Source organism: Dunckerocampus dactyliophorus, chromosome 9 (assembly GCF_027744805.1).
Source record: "Dunckerocampus dactyliophorus isolate RoL2022-P2 chromosome 9, RoL_Ddac_1.1, whole genome shotgun sequence".
NCBI classification, from domain to species: Eukaryota; Metazoa; Chordata; class Actinopteri; order Syngnathiformes; family Syngnathidae; genus Dunckerocampus; species Dunckerocampus dactyliophorus.
Genome location: NC_072827.1, coordinates 29,707,328 through 29,731,574, shown reverse-complemented (window position 1 = coordinate 29,731,574; position 24,247 = coordinate 29,707,328). Strand labels below are relative to the sequence as shown.

General features: G+C 39.0%; 2 protein-coding genes across 6 annotated transcripts in view; one reads left to right on the top strand and one right to left on the bottom strand.

The window, feature by feature from the left end:
- Positions 1-971: 971 nt before the first annotated feature.
- cfap91 (cilia and flagella associated protein 91) lies at positions 972-12,811 on the top strand. Of its 2 annotated transcripts, none has more exons than XM_054788308.1 (17): positions 972-1,158; positions 1,251-1,321; positions 1,540-1,688; positions 1,772-1,852; positions 2,875-2,922; positions 3,010-3,188; positions 3,269-3,446; positions 4,275-4,432; positions 4,522-4,692; positions 6,488-6,627; positions 6,696-6,785; positions 6,863-6,934; positions 6,997-7,143; positions 8,655-8,876; positions 8,942-9,090; positions 9,165-9,256; positions 10,718-12,811. In XM_054788308.1, exons 1-17 carry the CDS (start codon positions 1,074-1,076, stop codon positions 10,897-10,899), a joined length of 2,214 nt encoding a protein of 737 aa, XP_054644283.1. In that variant the 5' UTR covers positions 972-1,073; the 3' UTR covers positions 10,900-12,811. The 2 variants fall into 2 exon arrangements, with proteins under 2 accessions (XP_054644283.1, XP_054644284.1); XM_054788309.1 differs by having other exon boundaries at positions 992-1,158; positions 1,572-1,688.
- Positions 12,812-15,644: 2,833 nt separating this feature from the next.
- The window catches only part of gsk3ba (glycogen synthase kinase 3 beta, genome duplicate a), a 36,385-nt gene continuing 27,782 nt past the window's right edge, over positions 15,645-24,247 (bottom strand). For all 4 annotated transcript variants that reach the window (XM_054786942.1, XM_054786943.1, XM_054786940.1 and 1 more), the window contains exons 10-11: positions 23,773-23,871; positions 15,645-20,715 (exon numbers count right to left, since the gene is read on the bottom strand). In XM_054786942.1, coding sequence (XP_054642917.1) covers positions 20,645-20,715; positions 23,773-23,871 — 170 coding nt within the window. In that variant the 3' untranslated portion in view covers positions 15,645-20,644. The remainder of the gene's footprint in view (positions 20,716-23,772; positions 23,872-24,247) is intronic.

Sequence of the window (24,247 nt, the reverse complement as noted above, 5' to 3'; positions counted from 1 at the left end):
AGAGCTTACTTCAACCCAAACAGAATCACTGCTTGTTTTAGTTTTTTCAAAACGTTTCAAAATGTTGGCATGTATCCACAACTGACATTTTGAATCAAAACTAAAATAATAATAATGATGATAATAAAGTTAAGTGTATTTGAGTAGAGTATGCATTTCATTTCTAGTTTACTGTGTCTCACATTATTAAGTGAAAACCTGAATGTCAAAACAAATTGCTTCATACAAGCCTCAGCTACACCGGGATTACACCCACCTGAGACATAATTAGGGAGACTACACACTTAAAAAAATAGAACTAAAAAAGGCTTTAGCGTTACAGTGTAGGTGAAAAGTCTGCAACCTTTGCTGGTCACCGTGGTTACACGCCATCCCTCATTCGGTTAGTGTCAAAATCAACAACATGGCAACCAAATGTGTTTTGAGCGATAACCACTCAAATTTTGACGGCCTTAACTCGCTTTGCTGAAGCTTAAACTTCCGGCTTCGGTGTGATTGGTTGGCTTTTACCTAAAGGTACTTTGGGAGTTGTAGTTGACCTTCATTTTTGACATTTTCCACAATGAAACGCCTTCAGCGCACGTTTACAACTACGTATAGGTCGCATGAAATGTTTCACGTCACTTTAAGAGTAAAATCTTCAAACTACAGTAGACTGGAGCAGAAAATATAAAGTTAATCCCATTCGTTTCTTTTGTTTACGGTTTCCATGGTTACACACCGCTGCGCTTTACTATCGAAGATGAGCTGTTGCTCGCTATCCCAGAATGCCTTGCGTCATCACAAAACTTCAATTTGATATTGCCACAAATGACCGTTTACACAATAAAGCAGCGCATATCTAAAACATAACACTGTAGCACATACACAGCATGTTTTTCGTAAATTATCTGCAAGTAAGTCGGCCAAATAGACGACATTTCGCTGGGCCGTGTGACGACACGGGTGGCGTCATAGAGTTCGTGCAAATGTCAAGTGTGAACAACTAAGTGAGCTACTTTCAAACTGAGATCACCGTTTGGGAGCCAAAACACTTTTGTTTTGTTAATAGCTGATTTTTGGGTGACCTTAAAATGACAACTTCCGTCACGCGCACCATCCCCAAGGAGAAGGAGACGAAAATTATCAAACGGGAGCGAGAATATGACTACTTGTATGGTAAATCATGTTTGCCTAGCTAGCATATTGAAACATGCTAATGTATTAAAGTTGGCAAGGTTGTTGATTAATATCACTGTTGTGCCGCACAGAACCAGTTTACATTGTGTCATCAGAGGTCGACCATGCCAGATCCAGTTTTAAGAGTTTTAAGCAACGAGTTGTAAGTATATTGTTAAATACACTCACCTGCCACATCATTATAATGCTGATCTAAAGATGGGTACCTATAGGTACCCCCTGCACTGTTGTTTATTGTTATTTGTAGAGCGCAGTGGTGGAAAATCATACTGTGATGAGAGAGGCCAAATATTACAGAACACCCGTCAATATGCAAACTACAATATTAAACATATTAAAATAATCACATGATATCTCCAGAAAAAATTACCAGAGTTTGATACCATCTTCAGCAACGAGAGGGTCACTTTCCGACTGGAACCGACCGGTGACCCGTTGCCGGCATCTGTCGACCGTCGCTGGCGTGGCCACACAGAACAACGCCAGCAGGCCCTCCAGCAACTGGCAGGGTAACACACACTCATAGACTGATTGCATTGTAAATGAATGCTATTAAAACAGTGTTGCTTGTCATTATTATCGTTTCTGACAGGGTGATCCCAAACGTTCAGCCCTTGATGAAAAGGGAGGTGTGCCAGTTGACTGGAGCTGATCGCTGGAAATACTTTAAAAGGTTTGCCTCGCTGAAGCTGTCAGTAACAATGTAACACAACATTAGGTACATCTGCACACTCTAATGTGAGCCAACACACACACACACACATATATATATATATATATATATATATATATATATATATATATATATATAAAAAGAGCCGTATCAAAAATTTGGCCTTCACAAAGATAATACTCAACACCACTATACTCCAAACACAATAATAAACATAGTGTAACTAATTAATAACTCTGTTATTAATTAGTTACTCTGTTAATAACAGTGTTTAAAAAAAAATAAAACAGAAGAAATAATGTAGTTTGAAATGCATAAATAATGAATAATAGTAAATAAAAAATAGAAAAGAAATATTTAAAACTGAAACAAATGAAATAAGTAATGAAATAAGGAAGTTAGTAAATGAATGGATATTATACATAGAAATGCAAAACCATATTGTTACATTCATAAAATAAACAATAATAATGACTTAAATACATATCACAATGTTAAATTAATGCTTCTCTGAGGTATTACTCTACAGGCGTAAAGTAAAAACCACAAAAATAAGAGAAATAATGGGGAAAAAAATGTAAAATTAAGACATAAATTGATACCATTCAATACAATTAAAAAAAACAACTAATTTGATAGTACTAAGTCTTAAGTTTAAGAGAAATAATGAAAAAAGTTAAAACTGAAAAAAAATTGTTAGTAGTAAATATAATAAAAATACATAAACATATTTTTAAATTATTACCTTTCTGACAGTATAAAAAGATCCACAAACCAAGAAAATACTAAAATGAACACAAACAGTAGTAAATACATTACATCAAGGGAAATAATAATAGAAATAGTTAAACTGCGAAATAAGGATAGTAAATACATAAACAAACACATTGTTAAATTATGATCTCTCTGAAAAGATTATCATTAATAGTGCAGGTGTACCTAATGGAGTGACCGGTGAAGGTCCAATGTACACTTAAACTGGATTTAGATTTTGACTTTTGCCTCCATTGTGTTTGCTTTAGGCCTCTTCCATATGTGCAACAGATTCCCTTGGATATGAATCGTGATCAGTAAGTCCGGCTGGCCTGTGCTCCTTTTTAGCATCCATTTTTCCTGTGGTGTCACCCTGTCTTGCTGTTTTTTGTTCTCCCCCTCAGAGAAGAGTTTGAAGCTAGAGGTAGATTTCATACTGAGGAGCTCCCCACCCACTTCACAGTGGCGGTCCAGACAGACTACAGGGAGAATGAAGCACAGACGGACCCCTACACCCCTGAGTATTTGATACGGTCTGGCACCTCCCCTTCAGAGCTGCTGACGTTGGCGTCTTTCACCTGGGGTATGTGGGTATGCGGTGTTGGTCCATCACATATCCTATTGTGTTCTGTCCTGCTATAATCACTTCCTCTTTTCCATCAGAGCGGGGTCTGCCGGCAAGTATAGAAGAAGTGGAAATGATCGAGCGAGCGCGTTCTAGGCGGGTCTATGAGGCGGCTCTTCCCGCGCTTCAGGACTTCGATCAGCTGCGTAAAAGGAGGCGTATGATGGAGGAAATGGAAGCCAGAGAGTGGGCTTTTAGAGAAGGGAAAATCCAGAAGTAAATGCATTTATTTACCTATCCATTTATGGGATTGAACATACTTGTATACACCAGAAGAATCTTAAAAGAGCCTACACAAGAACAGTCTCAATAACTTAAAGACAATATTCAGTTTTTATTTATTGGATTTGATTATGAATTGCTAATTATTATTAGGTTGACAATAACTCAATCTGTATGGTCTTTTATTCGTTTATTTTTCATTCATTAGATTTTTAAAAATGTGTTTTACTGTTATCAGAGCAGATGTTTTCTTGACCGTGAGGACTTTATGTTCATTTATTGAATGATTTAATTATTTTTTTTTCCCATTGAATGGTTCTAGCTATTAGTGTTAGTTCTGCATCTTTTATATATATTATATATATATATTTTATATATATTATATATATTATTATTTGGGTGACAGTAGCACAGCCTGTAAGGTCTGTTTAGTTTAATTTTTAAGTGTCTTAAAAAAGTATTTATCAGGGCAGCAGTTCTTTTGTCTTTTGTGATGTTAATTAATAATTATGTTGCTGTTCACTTATTGATCGAAATATTTAGGTTCTTTTTTCAATGAAACGGTTTAGCTATGAGTATGAATTCTGTATATTTTATATATTAGTATTTTAACCATTTATTGTTATTAGGGCAGCAATAGTTCAGTCTTTAAGGGCATTTATTATTTTATTGTCTTATTTTATTTTGTATGTTTTTATATATTTCATTGCTTTATTTTTTCATATTTTAGAATTTTTTTATTATTACTATTACAGCAATAGTCGAGGCTGTTTATTGATGTTTTCCTGTGTCATTTTTAAAAACACCGTTTTGTGTCTGCAGGTTGCAGGACGCTCGTCTGTTTGTGCTGGGGGAGATGTTGCAGCAGAGGGCCACCGCCCAGGTGGCCTTCACCACACAGAGACTCAACAACATCTACTCTAAACTCCTCAAAGAGAAGGAGACCAAGCTTCACAAAGTCGACAAGGCCCACACGAGATGTAAGGCTAGGCTTTTAGTAAGACATGATGCTGCTCTGGTTTGCACAGATAATCGGCGCTAAAAGCTACTGCTACTGTCATGTGTGCAGCGATGCGGAAGCTGGAGGCCAAGAGGAGGAACATGGAGGAGGTTATCAAGGAGCTTGGCACCTGTAAAGACTACAACGTTCACACGTCTTTGACCAGTGCATCGCGAGCCTGCGGGGACAACGTCAAGAAAACCCTAAGTTATGACTTCAAACCGCTGGAGACTTATGGAGGTGAGACTGTTTCATTCATTTCTGTTTTAAGCATCAATGTCTTCAATTAATTTGATCAGTCACATAGTTTGTCGCTAGCATTCTTCTTCCTCTTCGTTATATACACTATATACATGTTGACCAAGTCACAGGTTTACAGTTTTTCTCGGTTATTTCACTTGTTTATTGCAGGGTTAATTGCACGGTTATTGGAGCCGTTTTTGTTACAGAGTCTGATAGCTACAGGAAGGAAAGACCTGCGATATCTCTCCTGCACACACTTTGCATGTTTCATCCTGTCACTAATGCTGTTCCTTGGTGCAGTGAGTGTGTGTTGGAGCGGGGTGGGAGTCTTTGTCCATCATGGAGGACAGCTTGGCTGTTATCCTTCTCTTGCCCACCTCCTCCACCTGTTCTAGAGGGCATCCCAGGACAGGACAGAGCTGGCCGTCTTAATTAGCTTGTCCAGCCTCTTCCTGTCATCTGCTGTGATGCTGCTCCCCCAGCAGACCACACCATAGATGATGCCAGAAAAGACCAAAAGACCGTCTGACCATTTGTCCTTGCTGCTATAGTCCTCGTGTCTCAGGAAAAGTGCCCCCATACTAACATAGAAGGTTAAAACATGGCCTGAAGATGGACATCAGCAATTACAGGAAGGTTACAAGAAGACAGACCGTATTTACCAGTCATGTATCGTCATATTTGCAAGTCTTGTATCATGTATCATCATATTTGCACCACTCCATATTATATTTTACAAGTCATCACCGTGTATCATATTTGTACCACTCCATATCGTATTTACAAGTCATTACGATGTATCATTTGTACCACTCCATATTGTATTTACAAGTCATTACCATGTATCATATTTGCACCACTCCATATCATATTTACAACTCATGTATCATCATATTTGCACCACTCTATATCATGTTACAAGTCATGTATCATATTTGCACCACTCGACATCATCTTTACAAGTCATGTGTCATCATATTTGCACCACCCTATATCATGATTATAAGTCATTACCATGTATCATATTTGCACCACTCCATATCATGTTTACAAGTCATGTATCATATTTACAAGCCATCACCTTGTATCATATTTGCACCACTCCATATCATATTTACAAGCCACAAGGTGATGTATCATATTTGTACCACTCCATATCCACTTCGTAACTAGGCTTGTTATGATCCAAGAACAAGTTGCTTAAGTTTTAGGATTCGGATTAGAGTCGTCATAATTTTGCAATGTGAACATAACTCAAAAATTTAACACATTTTGTTGAAATTTGGTTGGACGCAGGGAGGAATTACATTATTTTGAAATGAGATATTTTATAACATGGGCATCACAAAAATCTGTGAATGGATTTCCGTCCAGTGTGGTAACTAGCTTTGTTATTTACTTTTGATTTCCATCCACAATCGGAATTTGCTAAATGTTTTAATTAAAAAAAGTTAGCCAATTTAAAGGAAATGTGCTGTTTTGACGATGTGGTAGGATCCAAAGATGAATTTTTTAAATGTTGTTAAATGTGGTACATTTTGTTATGATCCAATAACAACTGGGTCAACTTTTAAACCGGATCCACAATCTGAATCCATGATGCACACAAGCCTCAAAAACAATTTACGATTGAATTTGGCATGTGTCTTTGGTACGACCCAATGAAAATGAACATCAACATCAGTGAAATCGGGAAAGAAAAGGTTAAGAATGTTTGATCAAATGTGATGTGTAAGCTTTGTTATGATCCAAGGACAAAATGGTTTCAACTTGTTATTTGTTTTTTTCCCAGGCTTGTTAAATCAAGTGCACAGACCCCTTGACCTTCTCCTCAAGCAGCAAAAAATGTACACTAAAACCAAAGTCAACACGAGCAAGGTTGTAATCAAGCCCCCTGAGAGCAGAAGAAGCTTGCTGTTGCACAAGTACAAGGTATTAGAGAGACACGTACGTTGGGTGAAACCTCCATATGCTCATAGACTATCATTCTGGTTCTGTAGGACCTGAAGGACGAGCTTGCTAAATTTCTCGTCAAGAAGGAAAAACCTGCCCCTCGTCCTGTCACTCCCACCGTGGAGGAGCCCCCAGAGGTCAGTTCACTTATCTGACACACCTCTGCATGTTTGCTGTCAACGTCATCCTCATTCATTCCCTTGTTGCTCTACAGGGCGAGGAGGAGAAGGAGCTAGCAGTCATCCAGCTGCAGAAACTACTGAGAGGAAGAAGCATCCAAACTGAGGTCTGTACATCTCTCACACAGTCACGGCACGTCAGTTCTTTAACGGTTGTGTGTCGGTGCAGATATTTAACAGCAAAGAGAACCACCTGGACCTCATCAAGGAACTGAGGACCACCCACGCCCTGAGAGCGAAGGAACAACGGCTGCAGGAGGCCGACAAAGAACATGTCATGGCCCTCAAAGAGAAGAGAGACACACTGCAACTCGAGGTGAAACAACATTTGTTTATGTGGGTACTTCCTCGTCACAGCAAGGCTTTGAATGTATTCACCTGAATAAGACAGCCAATATAAGATGGCCCCTCTTTTTCAAAGACAACCGAAATCACGTTTTCAAAAGCACAGAAATAGCAAAAAAAGGGAAATACAGCAATCCCTCGCCACGTCGCGCTTACATGTTTGCGGCTACACTCTTATCACGGTTTTTCTAACTATATTCATGAATAAATCATGCTATTTTGCGGTTGAATGCGGCCCATTATCGGTCAAACAATATGCATACATATTTTTTGCATTTTGCAGTAAGCATTTGCGAGCATAAAAATGGCTAAATGAACAAAATTAGCATTATAAGGCATTCAGAAGACGCATCAAAAAACACTGATGACATGTAGTATTCTACACTGGTCACTAGGTGTCAGTAACGTTCAGACACACAAGCACCTGACTCGATCGCCGGAACAACAGGCTTGAATTATCTCACAACAGGCACATTAATCCCAAATAAAAATCTTCAAATTATTAACATGGGCTACTGTTGTGGGCGTAACACAGGATAACTTCCTGTCAGCCCACCACTCAGCTCCTCAAGCACCGAAACGGTCCTATTTATGTCTCAGACAGCCTATTTTCTCTTATTATGTCTACTATATTGGGTAATACGAGTGTAAAGGTGACTATAGGGGTGTTATTTCATGTCTCGAGGGCTCTAATGTTAAAAACTGTTTTTAGAAGGTTGTAAACAGGTTTTCTGTGCTCCAACTATGAAATGTTCAATCTATAAATAGGAATCCTACTTCACAAAAATTCACGTATCACAGTCGGGTCTGGAACTAATTAACCGCAATAAATGAGGGATTACTGCATATAAATCCACTTATGAAACAATAGAATACTTTTTTTTTTTTTTTTTACAAAATATCCATCTATCCATTTTCTATACCGCTTCTATTTACACAAACTAATATCTATAGTATGTAAATATGTATTACAAATGTGTATTACAATCAAATCCATTTAGAGAGTTTAATATGTATCATTTTAGCCAGCAGCTTTACAGATGCCATGTCTGCTGTGTAGGCCATAAGGACCATCTACTGTATGAATCAAATGTCATAGCAAAGGACAATTACAGCAACCTGGTGAAGAAGAGGGGGAGTTTGAGATTTTGTGCTTATTTCTTCAAGGGGAAGGTGCACATGGTGATTGAGTGAAATATCAAACCGAAAGAAATGATCCCTATCGTACCATTTTTTTGACATCCCGTGGTGGGTTCCATCCGCAGTGGTAGGGTACCAAAAGGGTGGAGCTAGACTCACCGCAGTCACTTGGTTGGTCCAAAAGTCATGCCCGTGGGATGAAAAAAGAAACTGCTGGAAGAAGTTCTTCCACATGAAAATCACCAAAGCTTACCTTTATGAACTTTTGCTAAAATGACCAGTTTGAGAATGGATGCTTTAGTGCATATAGTGTACCTAAGCTGTCGCTACCTTTCCTGGCAGAGGTCACGTGAGGAAGCTATTCATGCCGCAGCTGTGGGCGGCGAGCTGGAGTACGTCTTCGACACCTTGTCCAAGGAGCTGATTCGTCTCCAGGAGGAGCGCCGCATCCACGCATTCACCCTGTTGGCCGAGAGGGAGCGTCTGCGCAGGGAGGCAGAGGAGAGTGGGAGGAGGCAGGTCGAGGAGCGCCAACGCAAGGAGGACGATGAGATCTTCAAACAAGTACGTTGGTCCAAGTGGTCCGCAGAAAGATGGCTTATCAAAAGCGTGTGTTGTGTACGTTTCAGGTGGTGCAGGTCCACCAGGAAACAGTGGACTTGTACTTTGAGGACGTCATCTTGGAGACCATGGAGATAACAGCAGACCAGCAGGCTCGAGAGGAGATCCGCAGGGTGGCCAAGGAGGTCAACGATATCGCTTACGCCATCGAGGAGAGGTGATGAATCACGCCAACGTATCTTTTTAGGACACCATACTCATGCTTTTTTTGCTTTTATTTTGTGCAAGCAGCCGCAACAACCTTCAGTCAGAGGAGATCGTGTCAGAATTGGTGTACAACTTCCTTATCCCAGAAGTGGAGAAGATCAACGTCAGGCAGAGAGGTTAGGAATTCCTCCCCCCCCTCACCCAGACATCTTACAAAATAGCAGCATCAGAGCTGTAAGCGGTAGATCCCGTCACAGTTGTCCACCCACCACCGCGTTAGCCAACAAGACGTTTAGGACGCAGTTTAGTTTCGATTGCATTCAATTTTAGTGTGTTTTGCAAAAGTACATAAGATCTCATCATAAGCCAACGCTGGTAATATTGCAGTAATTAAGTTGTCCTGGTAAAAGAAACCACATGTAAAAAAATGTTGTAAATATTACAAAAAAGTCATAATATTACAAGAATAAAGAATATATACATTTTTACATCACAGGAGTTAAATTGCACTGATAAGAGAAGTTATGTTATAAAATAAGTTGTAATAGTACAAGAAAAAAGTTGTAATGTAAGACTAAAGCTATATACTTACACAAAACATGCTAATATTACATTAATAAAGTATTTTTTTACTTCTAAAAAAAGTTTGAATATTGCATTTCAATTTTGTAAGTCGTAATATTGGATTTATTTATTATTATTATTTTTTTTTACATTTAGAGAATTAAGTTGTCCTGGCAAGAGAAGGATTTATTATTATTATTATTATCAAAAGGTCCAAATATTGCAGATTTTTTTTTAACATCACAGGAAGTATGTTGTCCTGGTAAGAGAAGGATTTAAAAAAATAAAAAAAAATAAAAATCACAATATTGCAGATTTATTTTTTATTTTTATTTTTTTTAATATCACGGGAATTAAGTTACCCTGGTAAAAGTCAAATGTTATGAAAAAAGCTGTAATATTTCAAAAAAAAAAAGTAATGTAAGAGAATAAAGTACCATTACATGAAAAAAATTGTTATATTACAAAATATAAGGTTTTTTTTTCTTAAAAAGTCTGAATATTGCAGGGTTTTTTATCTTTACATGAATTAAGTTATACTGGTAAGAGAAGTTATGTTATGAAATAATTTACAATATTGCAAGAAAAAAGTTGTAATGTTAGAGAATAAAAGTATTCTTCCACAAAAAAAAAATCAAATATTACATTATTAAAGAATGTTTAATAAAAAAAAAAGTTAGAAAGTGGTAATATTAGAGCTGTTTTTAATAACATTTCGAGAATGAAGATGTTTTCATTCCAGTTGTAATTTTACAAAAAAAAAAGGAACTAAAGTAAGTAAGTTTCGTCACATAGCTTACTTTTGAACATTTTTACAGTCTTGCAAGTGTAAAACAAAGCTAATGAGCTAATTGCTAATAAGGGAAGATGCGTATGCTGACGCAGGAGGAACAGTGGACGTGTATTCTCATGTCTTCTTTTGGAAATGTTGCAAAACGACACAAAGAAAAAGCAAACCTACCTTCAGTTACACATCGGTTGGTCTGATTCCCAATCGAGTTCCCACTTGTTTGACTGCATGCAAAAAAATATATATATATATACACAACCTTGTCATTCCTGTTTGTTCCCAGTGCACGAGAGGCAGCGCAGACACCTGTTGGCGGTCCGCAGCATCGTGGAGGGGATGCCGGAGCCGCAGATCCAGTCGAGCACTATGGGGACACCGCAGGTGATCCGCCCCTCTGAAGTGGCGGCCCAGAAAGCCCTGGACCAGATGCTCAACCTGGATCAGAGCGAGGACATGTCCAAATAGCGTATACCTTAAACTCTAATCCCTCTCTATGGCCGGCGGTTATTAGCTTCTTGCAGTTCCTACTCTTCTCATGACGAAACCGGGGTTTTACACCGTCCCCCCATTTGCGCACCAATGCGTGTTATACGTCATCGGAGAGCTTATTTAGCAGAGATTTGATCGACATACACTCCTGATCAAAATTTTAAGACCAGTTGAAAATGAGTTCAAAAAAGGACTCAGTAATGAGTAGCTGCACCATTCTTGATAATCACCTGAAAAATATATTTGGGCATTCTTGATGCCAGTGTTTCCAGGAGGCTAGTGGGAATGTTGCTCCAGGTGGTGAAGATGTCTTCATGGAGGACATCCACTGTCTGGACTGATGTCCATTTTTGTAAAACTTGCCTTGCCATCCATCCCCAAATGTTGTCAATTGGATTTCGTTTACGAAAACACGCAGGATGGCCCTAAAGAGTGACGTTCTTCCTCTGGAAGAAGTCCTTTGTCAGGCGGGCGTTGTGAACTGCAGTGTTGTCCTGTTGAAAAAGCCAGTCTTTACCACACAGACGAGGGCCTTCAGTCATGAGGGATGCCCCCTGCAACATCTCCACATACCCATGTGCCGTTTGACGCCCCTGCACAACCTGAAGCTCCATTGTTCCATTGAACAAAAAAGCACCCCAGATCATGATGGTGCTCCCTCCACTGTGCCGTGTGGAAAACATCTTGGGTGGGATCTCCTTGTCATGCCAGTAACGTTGGAACCCATCAGGACTGTCAAGGTTACAGTTTTTCTCATCAGGGAATAAAACTTTCTTTCACCTTTCAATGTCCCGTGTTTGGTGCTCTCGCGCAAATTCCAAACGAGCTGTTTTGTGGCGTTGAAGAAGACGTTTTTATGCTTCATATCCTTCTCTCGCAGTTCATGTATTACGTCCAGTTAGCATTTGCTAGCAAACATTGCAGATATACGAGAAATGAAAATGATTATGCAAAAGATAATGCAGCTGAAATCAAGGCAACATATTTCAAGGTTTCAGCAATGGGCACATTTTCCACTTAATCATCAAATAATATTTAATAGGCAAAAGTGTAAAAAAAACACATTTCCATAGCAGAGTTCAGGAACGTGAAGCAAAGCCATCAAATTCACTTTTTTCTCCATAACTAGCCGCTACAAATGAACGGATAACTTTTGTTACGATATAGGCATCTTACCGCTGAGTTAGTTTATCCGTAAGCAGAAGAATAATGATGAAAGTTGCATCTCTTGTGTGGAGCTTCTGTTCACCCCTTAATCTTTGCTGCTGGGGAGCACAAGCGAATCAGGAGGGGCGCTTAATGTCAGCTGACTGATGTCATATGACTTCTACAACGAAATGGGCTTCCAGGCTGTGCTATAAATTGATGAACAACCATGTCACTTTCATTGTTTGCAATAAACTGCTTACTCGAAACATTTTTGTGTCAACCCCATTTCTTTTTTTTGCATTTAGAAGCTCTACGGAGAACCTCCTTAAGATCCAACAGTGCAAAATGTAAGTTCTTGCAATTTCTCAACTGGTCTTAACATTTTGATCAGTGGTATCCGCCATTCCAGGATACAACTGTAACTGCAGGATCCATGAACACAACTGTTAGACTAGTCGCGAACAAAAACATGACTGAAACTCACCTTCGAAGCCTCACAGTATTCCAGATGCATAACAACAAATAAGTTGCTGTTATGTTGGCATTGATAATGATCCAGTGAACAACAGACTTACAGCCATCAAGACACTATCGTAAATTTGGTTAGCATGGACGCATTAGCCACTTAACGCGACCTGATGGTCTTTGAACTGTGAACTTTTGATTGGCACTCCACTCGAACCAATAAAAAAACTTCAACCCACCTGCTGTGGCACAATGGCCAATGACATTCTGTGCACAAAAATGTTCAGCCCCTCTTCAATTTACGTAGTTCGGGCCAATTACATTTAATCGTAACGATGACCGATGCATCGAATTGTGAACGCAATGAAATTAAAACACATGGAACGTCTGATCCTAAATTTAGAAAAAAAAACCGTGTAAAACACCCAGTTGTTGGAGTTTCATTGTCAAATATGAAATGTGATTTGGCTCTTGTCCATCCTGTTGGCAGTCACATGTTAAGTCATTTGTAATGTACGCCATTCGTTGATCTAGTTTATGGCAGCAACATGTAATAACGTATTACATATAATAATAACGTTTTGCATCTTGCCCAGAAAGTTCAATTTGGGTTTCATTTGACCACAGCACCTTCTTCCACATGTTTGGCGTGTCTCCCAGGTGGCTTATGGCAAACTTCAAACGGGACTTTTTATGGATTTCTTTGAGAAACGGCTTTCTTCTTGACACTGTTCCACATCTGTGCAGTGTGCGACAAATAGTTGTCCTACGGACAGACTCCCCCCACCTCAGCTGTGGATCTCTGCAGGCAATCCAGCGTGATCGCGGGCCTCTTGGCTTCATCTCTGATCAGTGCTCTCCTTGTTTGGGCTGAGAGTTTAGAGGGACGGCCGGGTCTTTGTAGGTTTGCAGTGGTCTGATGCGCTTTCCATTTCAATATGATGGCTTGAACGGTGCTCCGGGAGATGTTTAAAGCCTTTTTATATCCTAATCCTGCTTTAAACTCTCCACAACACAACAGTCGGACCTGCCTGGTGTGTGCCTTCATCTTCGTGATGCCGTTTGTGCTTCAAACAGACCTCTGAGACTTCCCCAGAGCAGGTGCATTTCTACTGAGACACACAGGTGGACTCTATTTATCATCATCAGTCATTTCGGTCAACATTGGATCATTCAGAAATCCTCAGGGAACTTGTGGAGTGAGTTGGCTGCACTGTACTGACGTATGGTTGTCGACCATTTATGTTCATGCATTTTAAAAAAAGAATAACTACTACGCCACGTGACGTCGCAGAAGCGCTGTCGTAAAAATGTGCTAAAGGAGGAAGCGGCGTAGATCTTGTGCATGCGTAGAACCGATTGCGTTTCCTGGACGGATTGCGGAGGGACAAGCCATACTGGGTTTTCCAGTCCAAGCTAATGCTAAGTGGTTGAGAACCCCTGAGAGGACACTTTATTAGAGACACCTGCACTATCTAGGACGTCCACCACAAGAATTGTATCAAAAAATGATGCCTTTCTGATGAGAAGTCATACATATTTAACATATTTATTATTAGGTGCAGTAGAAGTGTTTGGTTTTATACTGAGAGCTGTTTCTAATATTTTGACCTCTCTGTAACACATTAATAATAGTAACTTAAGCTTTATTTTGTGCCTTTGAAGAGAAGCAAATGACAGGTGGCATGACTCAGGCGAGTGGCTGAAGAAGTTGCATCTTCTCTTTAGCTTTCTTCCTGTGTGACGGTCTTTTTTTTCCCCTTATCTTCTTTCCACGTGCTGTTGTTCCGCTGTGGATGATGACTAAGCTTGAATCTTTCAAAAAAATAAAATACATTATGTGGTATTTTAGATATTCAGCACAGAAATGTAACCGAGCCCTGGTGTCCGACTACAGTGTGGAATTTAACCATGAAATCAGAATAAAACAGATCTAGACAGAAACTATTTTGCGTCTGTGACTACTAGTGGCCAAAGTATACAATACATTTCAAGTGTAAACGTCCACTTCTGTAGTTAAAATTGCTTGATAGTGTTGAGCAGATAAACTATCACCTATTAAAATACAGCATAGAGTGAGTGCCTTCCAGAACAAAATGCATTTACTCTCTTGATTTCATCAATATCTTCTTATGTTTCTTTCCGAAAATTTGCTTAAAAATAAGTTTTATAACAATTTTTCAACAACAAATAATATTTTATTTTTCAATTTAATGACCTCCGCCAAGCATAGCGCAAGTGTTGTGTTGTGTTGTGTTTTTGCGGGCGTTTATCTGTTTGTTTGTTTTCAAAATAACTTGAAAAGTTCAGAATGGATTAGGATGAAAGTTTCAGGAATTGTCGGAAATGGGATACGGAAGAACCGATTACATTTTGGGGTGATCCAGATCACCGTCTGGATCCAGGATTTTTTTTCAAGGATTCTTTAACATTGTGACATAGGACCATTTTCAGCATTTGTGCATAAAACCCCACAAAAACAAAAATGTCAGAGTACTTTGAAAAAAATAAAAAGTTTCCAACAGGTTCTACAAAATATCAAAAACTGCTGCAAATAATGTAGGATTATTATTTTGGTGTGAATCACAACATGGGGGGGAACTATGGCGCTTGGCGGGGGTCTGTGCCCTCTGAGTGCTTCTCCAGTTGATGTTATGTTTTGAATTAAATATAAAGAACATTTAAAAAAAAAATTGAGATGTTAAATTTAGATTTTTTTTAAAATTAATATTAATAAAAAAATATATATATACACATTTTGAATTATTCATGTAATTTAATTAAAATGTTCAAATTAAATTTTAGGATAAATACTTAAAATATAAATTTTTATGTTATATCTTTAAAATTACGTAACAAAATACATTTTAAATTAAGTGTCTTCAATTAATTCTTAATTTAAACTACTACTTTTTAGAATAACAAATACTTATTTTATTATATATATGTCGTTTATTATTTTGTTATTATTTTTAAAAGACAGTTTCATATTACTTTTAAATTTTACATATATTTTTATTCACTTTCAACATAATAATGCAATCATGTTTCAGGATACTTCAGGAACACTCATTTGTTACAAAAAAAAGACAAAAGCAACCAAAGTGATCATTTCCAGGCTATCCTACTCTTTATTTAATGCAAATTACAGTACCAGGGAACTATTCCTCAGAGCACGCAGAGGGAATATTTACAGAGGCGCACATTTAGCATACCTTCACAGAACAAAAGAAAAAACAAACAAACAAAATAAAAATTTCAGTCACAAACAGAGTCATTCAAGTAGTAGTACTGTTATACGGGATGTTTTTTTTTTTTTGTTGAGGATTTTTCTTTAACCCCGGTTAGCACATTGTGCTATGCTAACATAAAACACTAGCATCTCCACTTGCTTGTTGTCTTTTTTTTTTTTTTTTTGGCAACCTTTTTGGTGTTTTTATTGAAGTGGGGGTGGTAGGTCAGGTAAGGTAAGGTCAGGTAAGGTCAGGTGGGTTGCAACACGTTCATGGATGCAAAATTACAGCAAGCAGGAGAGACGTTACATGACTCCACCCCTTTAGGTGCGACTGAATCCGTAACAAAAACACCACCACCCCACTCCCAAGATGGCGGGCATATCACGTAAAACATACTGGATCCACACATGGCAGAATGGCAGAATACATCATTACCCTCAAGAACCGACACTTACTCTACCAAGGAGTATTCGGGACAATACGTAGCAGTACAACGCAATGTTACAAGTGTAACTAACGTACGACGGAGTATCAGGGCCACGTAAAAAAAAATAAAAAATAAAAAATTGGATTTTCGAGAATAAAGTCGTAAATTTACGAAAAGCAAATTCGTAAGTTTACGACAGAAAAATGTCGTGAATTTACGAGAATGAAGTCATACATTTACGAGAGAAAAAAAAAGCCTCAATTTTACTTTTGCCCGAGGCCGAAGGTCACGTTCATAGCTGTCTCAGCAATGCCTGTTACGACGAAGTATTAAAAGTAATAGAATAAATTCGGAAATGTACGACTTTATACATTTACAAGAAAAAGCATGTAATATAAAGAGAATAAAGTCATCCGTTTACGAGAAAAAACTCGTAACTTTAAGTTACAGGCATTGCCTGAGACAGCTATGAAAAGGGGAGACTTGTGCGACCTTTGGCCTTGGGCATGTGGAGGGGGCGGGGTAAGGAAGGTGGAAGTGAGAAACTGCTCTGTTTTGCTGCTGCCACGTTATAAATAAAAGCCAGGCTCTCTTTTCCCTGCGGCTCGTATGATACGTAATATTAACACTTTATTCCCGGAAATTCCACATTTTTTTTCTCGTAAAGTCACAATTTTATTCTTGTAAATTTACAACTTTATCATCGTAAACTTGTGGCTTTTTTTCTTGTAAATGTCCGACTTTATTCTCGAGATCTCTCGAGATTATTATTCCCCCCCCCAATGTGGCCCCAACACGCCGTCTAATGAGAATAAAGTATCAAATTTGGAGGCCAAATAGCGAAAAATCACAGAACAAGGTCGTAATAACATGAGAAAAAAGTCGTAATGTTGCAAGAATTACGCGAGGATGAAAGAGAATAGTGGGAAAGTTTTGCTATTGCGGAGAAAGAAATAAGTAGTAATAAAGTCGCAATACTACAAGAAAAAGTCGTTCGAGTGGAAGAATAAAGGCGTAGTGTTGCTTGCATAAAGTTGCAGTAAGAGAATAAAGTTGTAATATTGAGAGAGTGAAGTTGTGTCATATGCGACATTGTCCAAAAAGTCCTAATGTCCCGGGAATGAAAGCGGCGTTATTACGACAATATGACCCAAAAAATGTAACGTTACGACAATTCAGGTGTCACGGTGAGAGAAGTCGTATGTGACGAGAAAATTCATAATTTGAGGAGAAAAAAGAAGAGAAGTGGTGATATTACACGCATTAAGTCATACTACTTGTACTACTTAGTACTTAGGTCGTAATATTGCAAAAAACACGGTAATGTTCGTAACGCTAACTTTTTTTTAAAGTTAAAAGTTAAGTTTTCAATTGTAATGCTAACGAAAAAAAGTCGTCAGGGTAGAAGAATAAAGTCGAAATATTTGACAAATAAATGCGTCGTTTTACGATAATGAAGTTACAAGAAAAGGGGCTTAAAAGAAAAAGTCATAATATTGCGAAAAACCGAATGAAGTTGTTAAGTCTGTTGCGAGAACAAAGTCGACATTTCACGAGAAACAGGTGTTGTATTTGTGGCGGGGCGGGGTGGGGGTGGGTCGATATTAAAAAAAACAAAACTCATGCTTACGAGAATAACATAAAAATAAAAGAAAAAGCCGTAATGTCGCACTTTGTTTTCGGAATTTCTCCCTCTTTATGCTCATAAAATGACTGGTAAACGTGATCATTTTCGGTACATATTGTTTTACATGCTGACTTTTATTCTCATATTGTGACAACTTTTATATTCCTCTGAATTTCTTCATTATACTCATAAGATTACGACTTTACTCTCGTAAAACTGGGGTGTCCACATTTTTTCCGGGGGGGCCACATACTGAAGAATGAAAGGATTCACAGGGGCCACTGATATTTTGGAAGCACAAGTAGCTCGACTACGAACGTAGACTTATTTCAAGAAAGACAAATGCATCTCAGCTTTGTGGTACACGTGAAAAAGCTTATTATTTTTATGAACTTCTGTCTTTGTCCCCCCCCCCAAATCTCCATAAATGTTCTTCTCGTACGAGAATCATTTATTCGCATATTCTATACTCATTTTTCTCGTTATGATACGACTTTTCTTCCTGAATATTTGTGCTTTATTCTCATAACAAGCTAATTTTCCAAACATTACAACTCATTTTTTTTATTTTACAACTTTAAAAAAAAATAACGTCTTTTTCCTTTAATATTTGAGCTTTATGCTACTAAAATGACGTTATTTTTCCTCATATTATTACGTTATTCTCTTAAAATTCCAACATTTTCTCGTGACATTACTACCTTTTTCTCTCGTAATATTTGCAGTTTTCTTGTAAAACTACTGCTGATATTTCCTTTTTTTTTTTTTTTAGTTTTCTTGTTAAATTATCTTTTTAGAATGTGCCGCGGCCGCAATTGGCCCCGGCTGCACGTTGGATGCCCCTGTAGTAGTAAAACTACACTTTTTTTCTCGCCCCCATTTTGTCATAATATGACTTTTTTTTTCTTTCCTTCATAAACAATTTTTCCCTCGAAATTCCTCAGAATCCTAACACTTGAATCTCACAACATTGTTTGCTTCTTACCAGCGTGACCGTGACACTCCTTGGTAGTACTGCACACTGCCTTTCATATTATGTGGAGTCTGCCAGCCAAGCAACTCCCCCTAGAGGTCCAAGTGAGGACTGCAGTACCAGTCCAAATACATAACAGGCGATCTGCTAAAATAAACAGGAAACTCTCCTTGCAATTAACAGTCAGTGAACTATCTGTATGTTACAATTAATTGTGCGATGACAAAGAGGCGGTGGGAGCAATCGCTGTGTGTGGGGTCGGCGGGGGCATTCAACAGCACCAAAGGGAACGGCACGCTTTTTGAGGGAGGGGGTGATGTGGAAACAAGGCGAAGGTGTATGAAAGCAAAGGCACTCCAAACTATAGTTACACTATACATGACTAGTTCTGCTTCCAATAATAATACACTACTGTACTGTACAGGTAAGATTGAACATATGGCTGGATAAAGCTCCTCAGCATCTACAATATCCATCAACAACCTGATTCTGTTTATTAGCTTTTTTTGCCTCCATTTTTGCTCATAAACAGTACATGGGTCTGCATATGTACATACCTTGAACACAACATAAAAAACAAACAGGATTTTGGTGAGGAGCATTTATACTGTATATACAAATTCAGCTTTTTTTTTCCTCTCTCTTTTTTTTGTCGTCGTCGTTGTCGTGAGCGCTGTCCGTTGCTAAGACGCTTTGACGGACTGTACCAAACGTGTGTGCGGAAGGTCACTAGGGGTAACAACTCAGTGGTTAAAAGTGTTAAGAAGTACTCGATGGAGAGAGCGCCCCCATCTGACACGATAAAGACGACAAAGGAGCGCTGGAATCTCAGCACATTCCAGCAAATTAAAAAAAACAACAAACAAAAAACAATACATTATCCAATTATATTGTCTTTTAAAGGCGGCAGCAAATATTGCTGCGGCTCTTGACGGATATGAACTCACCGATAAATGACTTGTGAACCGTGGTAGTTAATATACATATATCTATATATACCTTTTATACAGAAGGAAAAGTCACATAGAAACTGTGGATGTAATGCGTTATGTATATATTATACAAGCACACAGATAAACAACAACAAAAAAGCCCAGGGGAGCACATTTTTTTTCTTTTTTTTAAAAAAAAAACAAAACAAAACAAAGTTGAGTAAAATGGCTTGCGAAGCATTTTAAAAACAACCCCTGGTGGCAAAAAACAAACAAAAATAAACCCATCTGGCGTCTTGTGCACATACATCATGCATCTGTGTGTGTGTGTGTGTGTGTGAGTGAGTACAAGCCTCATGCCTTCAGGTCAAAGGTGAGAGAGCGCTCCCCCTCTTCCACGCCCCCCCCACCCTAGATGATCCTAACCATTCTCAGGTCATGCACTATATAGGAGGAAACTAATAATACTAATAATACTAATAATAATAATAATAATAATAATAAGGCTGGTTAGGATGCTGTAAAAATGGGTGGTGGGTGGGGTTGGGCGCCCAAAAGTGGTGGCTCAGGTCGCCCTTTTTCTTTGTTTTTTTTATGTGTTTAATACAACCTTGACCACATTAGCAGGCGAGCATTGTGCGTACAGCATAGTTGTATCTTCACGCACCTCTGGCTCCCCTGTGCCGCCCACCCTTTGAAAGGGCCCCAAGAGAGACGACTCAAGACAGCTGGATGACACGCTGGTTCAAGGGGGTGTGGTGCTTGTTTGGGGCTTTGTGGCCTACTGCCAGGGAGGAGGATCGGGTCAGGTCTGAGCTCACCTCACCCCACCCTACACGTGGCTGGGACAACAATGGGGGAGGTCATGGGCTGTGTGGGGAAGGAGAGGGTGTCGGAGGTGGTCTGCGGAGCTCAGGAAGTGGAGTTGGAGGCGGAAGCTGAGGCTGTGGTGGTGCTGGGGACTCGCTCTGTGCTGCTACCGTCTGTGGACAGAAGGGGGAGGTAGTGAATCAACATTTAAAACTAAGTTGGGCGAACGAGATGGAATTTGACCAGAATTTTGAGGAAACAAGTGCCTCTGAAGTAGCACAAAATAGCAATGGCTAGTTTTGGGCCAGCTTCACAAGTTACATTTGCAGAATTGGACATGTTTGTAAAGGAGTAGGAAGAAGAAAAGCTTATATAATCAGCAGCAATTGCTGGGAGTTTGTTCAAACCGCCATCATGTTAAGAAAATTAAGTCATAACGTTACAAGAATTAAGTTGAGAGGTTACAAGAATGGAGTCATCATTGGGAGAAAATCACCATTTGCAGGATAAAAAGGCTGTTACGAGGATGAAGTCACAACACTGCGAGAAACCAATCACGGGCTACGGTCACACTGCAGGGTGTGGTGCCCAATTTAAATCCACATTTTTATGTGCTCGTTCACATTACAAGTATCACAAGTATTTCAAATCATAGCGTAAAGTATACAAGACATCAAAGTAATTTATTGATTTCTGTGAAACCCTGAGGTACTGTAGGTATGCTGAGGTTAGTGGGGTGAGTTACAATGAAGCCAAGCTAATATGAAACATCAGAAAAAACAAAGGACAAAATCATATATTTGAAGTATCAAAAGTATCAGTATTTGATATTAGAATCGAGTTTAGAGCATGAAAAGCTGCTATACCAAAGTATCGATATTTCAGTATCGATCCGCACATTACTAGCGTGCTCTCCTCAACGCGTTTGTGGCAATTTCATGGATTTTGTGCAATGGGATTGAATATTTTCTCAACCAAATGATTCCGTGTAGGAGATTAAGAATGAAGACTTCTGGCTACGGCAGTTGGAGACAACTTGCTGCCACGTCTGTTCCAAGGTGCGGGTGGGTGGACTCCATGTCTGAGTTAGGACCGGTGAGACACGAGAGCTGCTTCACTAACACCTTTTAAAAGTAATTTTAATAAAAGTACCTTTATCCAAGTCTTGCACGATAAACCACGCCTTTCGATGACGCATAGATCGGATGTATGCGACCTGACCGTTCATACTGCAGTCGCATCACATACATATCGGATTTCAGATCCGCATCCGAATGAGGCCTGAGTCGCATTTGAAAAAAAATCTGAATTGTGCTGTTCACACTGTCATGAAAGGAAAAAATAAATAAAATCAGATACAGGTGACATATGAGCAAAAAATGTTACAAGAAGTCTTAATGTCACCCGAAAACTTTTTTCCAAAAACAAGTATCATTTTAGTAGAGCTGCAGCAATTATCAATTAATTGGTCAATTAATGATTATCCAGTTAATCGACAACTATTTTGGCATTTGATTAATCGATTTGATTTTAAAATATACATACATCCCCTGATTTCAGTCACTCAAATGTGAATACAGTCGTCCCTTGCAATATATCGCACTTCCATTGTCGCTCCCGCGCTATATCACAGGTTTTCAGAAATAAATTAATAAATGATCGCTATTTCGTGGTACACTATGGTCTATTATTAGTCAAAAACCAGGCAGTATCTGCTGTGACCCCCCCATTGGCTTCAAATACCATATAAGCCGATGCAGAGCATCCCAAACATGCTATCAACACAATAGAATGCACCTGTGTTTGACGTCAATAAAGAAATACGCGCCAGCTCATACCACAACCCCCTTGCCAGAATGGGCCACTCCATCCACAACACAAGTGCATTTTACTGTATTGATGGCATTTTGAATGCAGAGCTACTGTGACGAGAGCCTGAGGCCCATTGTTGTGTCATTCATCCTCATGTTGCATGATAATTGCATGGCCCCATGTTGCAAGGATCTGCACACAATTCCTGGCAGCTGAAAACATCCCAGTACTTGCATGGCCAGCATACTCTACCGACATGTTACCCATTGAGCATGTTTGGGATGCTCTGCATCGATGTATACACTATTTGAGGCAAATGGTCCTCCCAGCAGGTACTGACTGGTTTTCAGACACCTCCGGACCACCTCCAACACAGTTAAACTCCACATTTTTGAGTGGCCTTTTATTGTGGCCAACTTAAGGCCCACCTGTGCAATAATCATGCTGTCTAATCAGCATCTTGATATGCCACACCTGTGAGGTGCATAGATTATGAAATACCTCAACCGCCATCACGGACGACCTCAGCACATTATTCTGCTTTACTTTTTCTTTCGCTTTTTGCAAAGCTTATTGCAAAAGACTCAACATGAGATGAGAAGCGGAACACGAGCAGAGGAGAAAAAGAAAAGAATACACACAGGAAGTTGCGTGAGGTAAGTGGACTCGGTGTCGCCATAGAGGTGCGGTCTTTGTTATCAAAGTTATGGTAGACTACTTTTTGCTGATGTTGTTTTTACAGAGGGTAACTTCTTTTTACACTTGCATGGCAAAAGGTAATTCTCTAGGCATGGCCTACCTTTGCATGGCCTACCTTTGCATGGCCTACCTTTGCACTACACCTTGGGAATTCAGTGTGTTCTTGACTCTTTGTATTGTTTTTAAATTTTCATTTACCAGTGCTGACTTATTTTAACACTTGTATGACAGTTGATGAATGTTTTATCATGGCAGTAGTTTGATCCTGGAGCTGATTTATGACCAAAAAGTACAGAAAACTAAAAAAAAATTAACCAGTTCATAAAAATGTCCTTAGAAGACGGCATCTTCTAGGTTGTGCATCTGATCCAAATGTAAATACCTGGAAATAAAAGCTGAAATGTTGCTCTCTGGTCTAATATTTGTCTTTTGACGTCAAACCCAAATGTTTTTTCAGTCTAAAGCAAAAAAAAAAAAAAAAAAAAAGAAGGAATTGGCCTCGCTGTGCCAATCCTTCTGTGGGGCACTGCATTAGCCACTATGTAGCACCTTACAACATCAGCTGGTGTCATTCTAAAACATTGAAAATTGTACACTTCCTGTCATTAAAAAAAAATAATCATGCTTTCTTTGTGGCAAGTCATGAAGGAAAAATCCTACCTAACAAAAGAGAAAGGGGCACTGAATCATGTAGTACTGAATGGTAGGTTGGCTCGTACCTGTGGTGGCAGAGGCGTTGGTTGGGGTAGAAGCGGCCGCCTGACTGCGAGCATGGGCAGGGATGAGTATGGAGGCCAAAGATGGATTACTGGATAGCTCTGAGAGAGGACATACAAGTTGCCGTTTTACAACTCTTTCTGCGTAGCTGATACCTGATGCCTTGGCTCGTCAGTCTTTGAAAGATGTGCTACACCAATACATGGCCATGGGAGTCCACTATGTGTCCCACAAGACATCCATATCCACATGATAGAATACTATACCATCAGAGATGTGTTAATTCAACAATATACGTATTTATTATGACTGTTGTTGGTATAAAGTATAACATCCTATGGTCACACAATGCAGTGCACTTTTACAACACTGGAAGCTACAACCAAACGTTCATACACCTTTTTTAAAAGGCAAATTCGAGCACTTTACAAGCAATATGTCAGATTTGACACAACTGCTGTGTAAAATATATATGCA

Coding starts and splice junctions, on each gene's coding strand:
- cfap91 (XM_054788308.1), top strand. CDS start 1,074: ATGACAACTTCCGTCACGCGCACCATCCCCAAGGAGAAGGAGACGAAA. Junction 1,159..1,250: donor AGAATATGACTACTTGTATG/GTAAATCATGTT, acceptor TGTGCCGCACAG/AACCAGTTTACATTGTGTCA. Junction 1,689..1,771: donor GCCCTCCAGCAACTGGCAGG/GTAACACACACT, acceptor CGTTTCTGACAG/GGTGATCCCAAACGTTCAGC.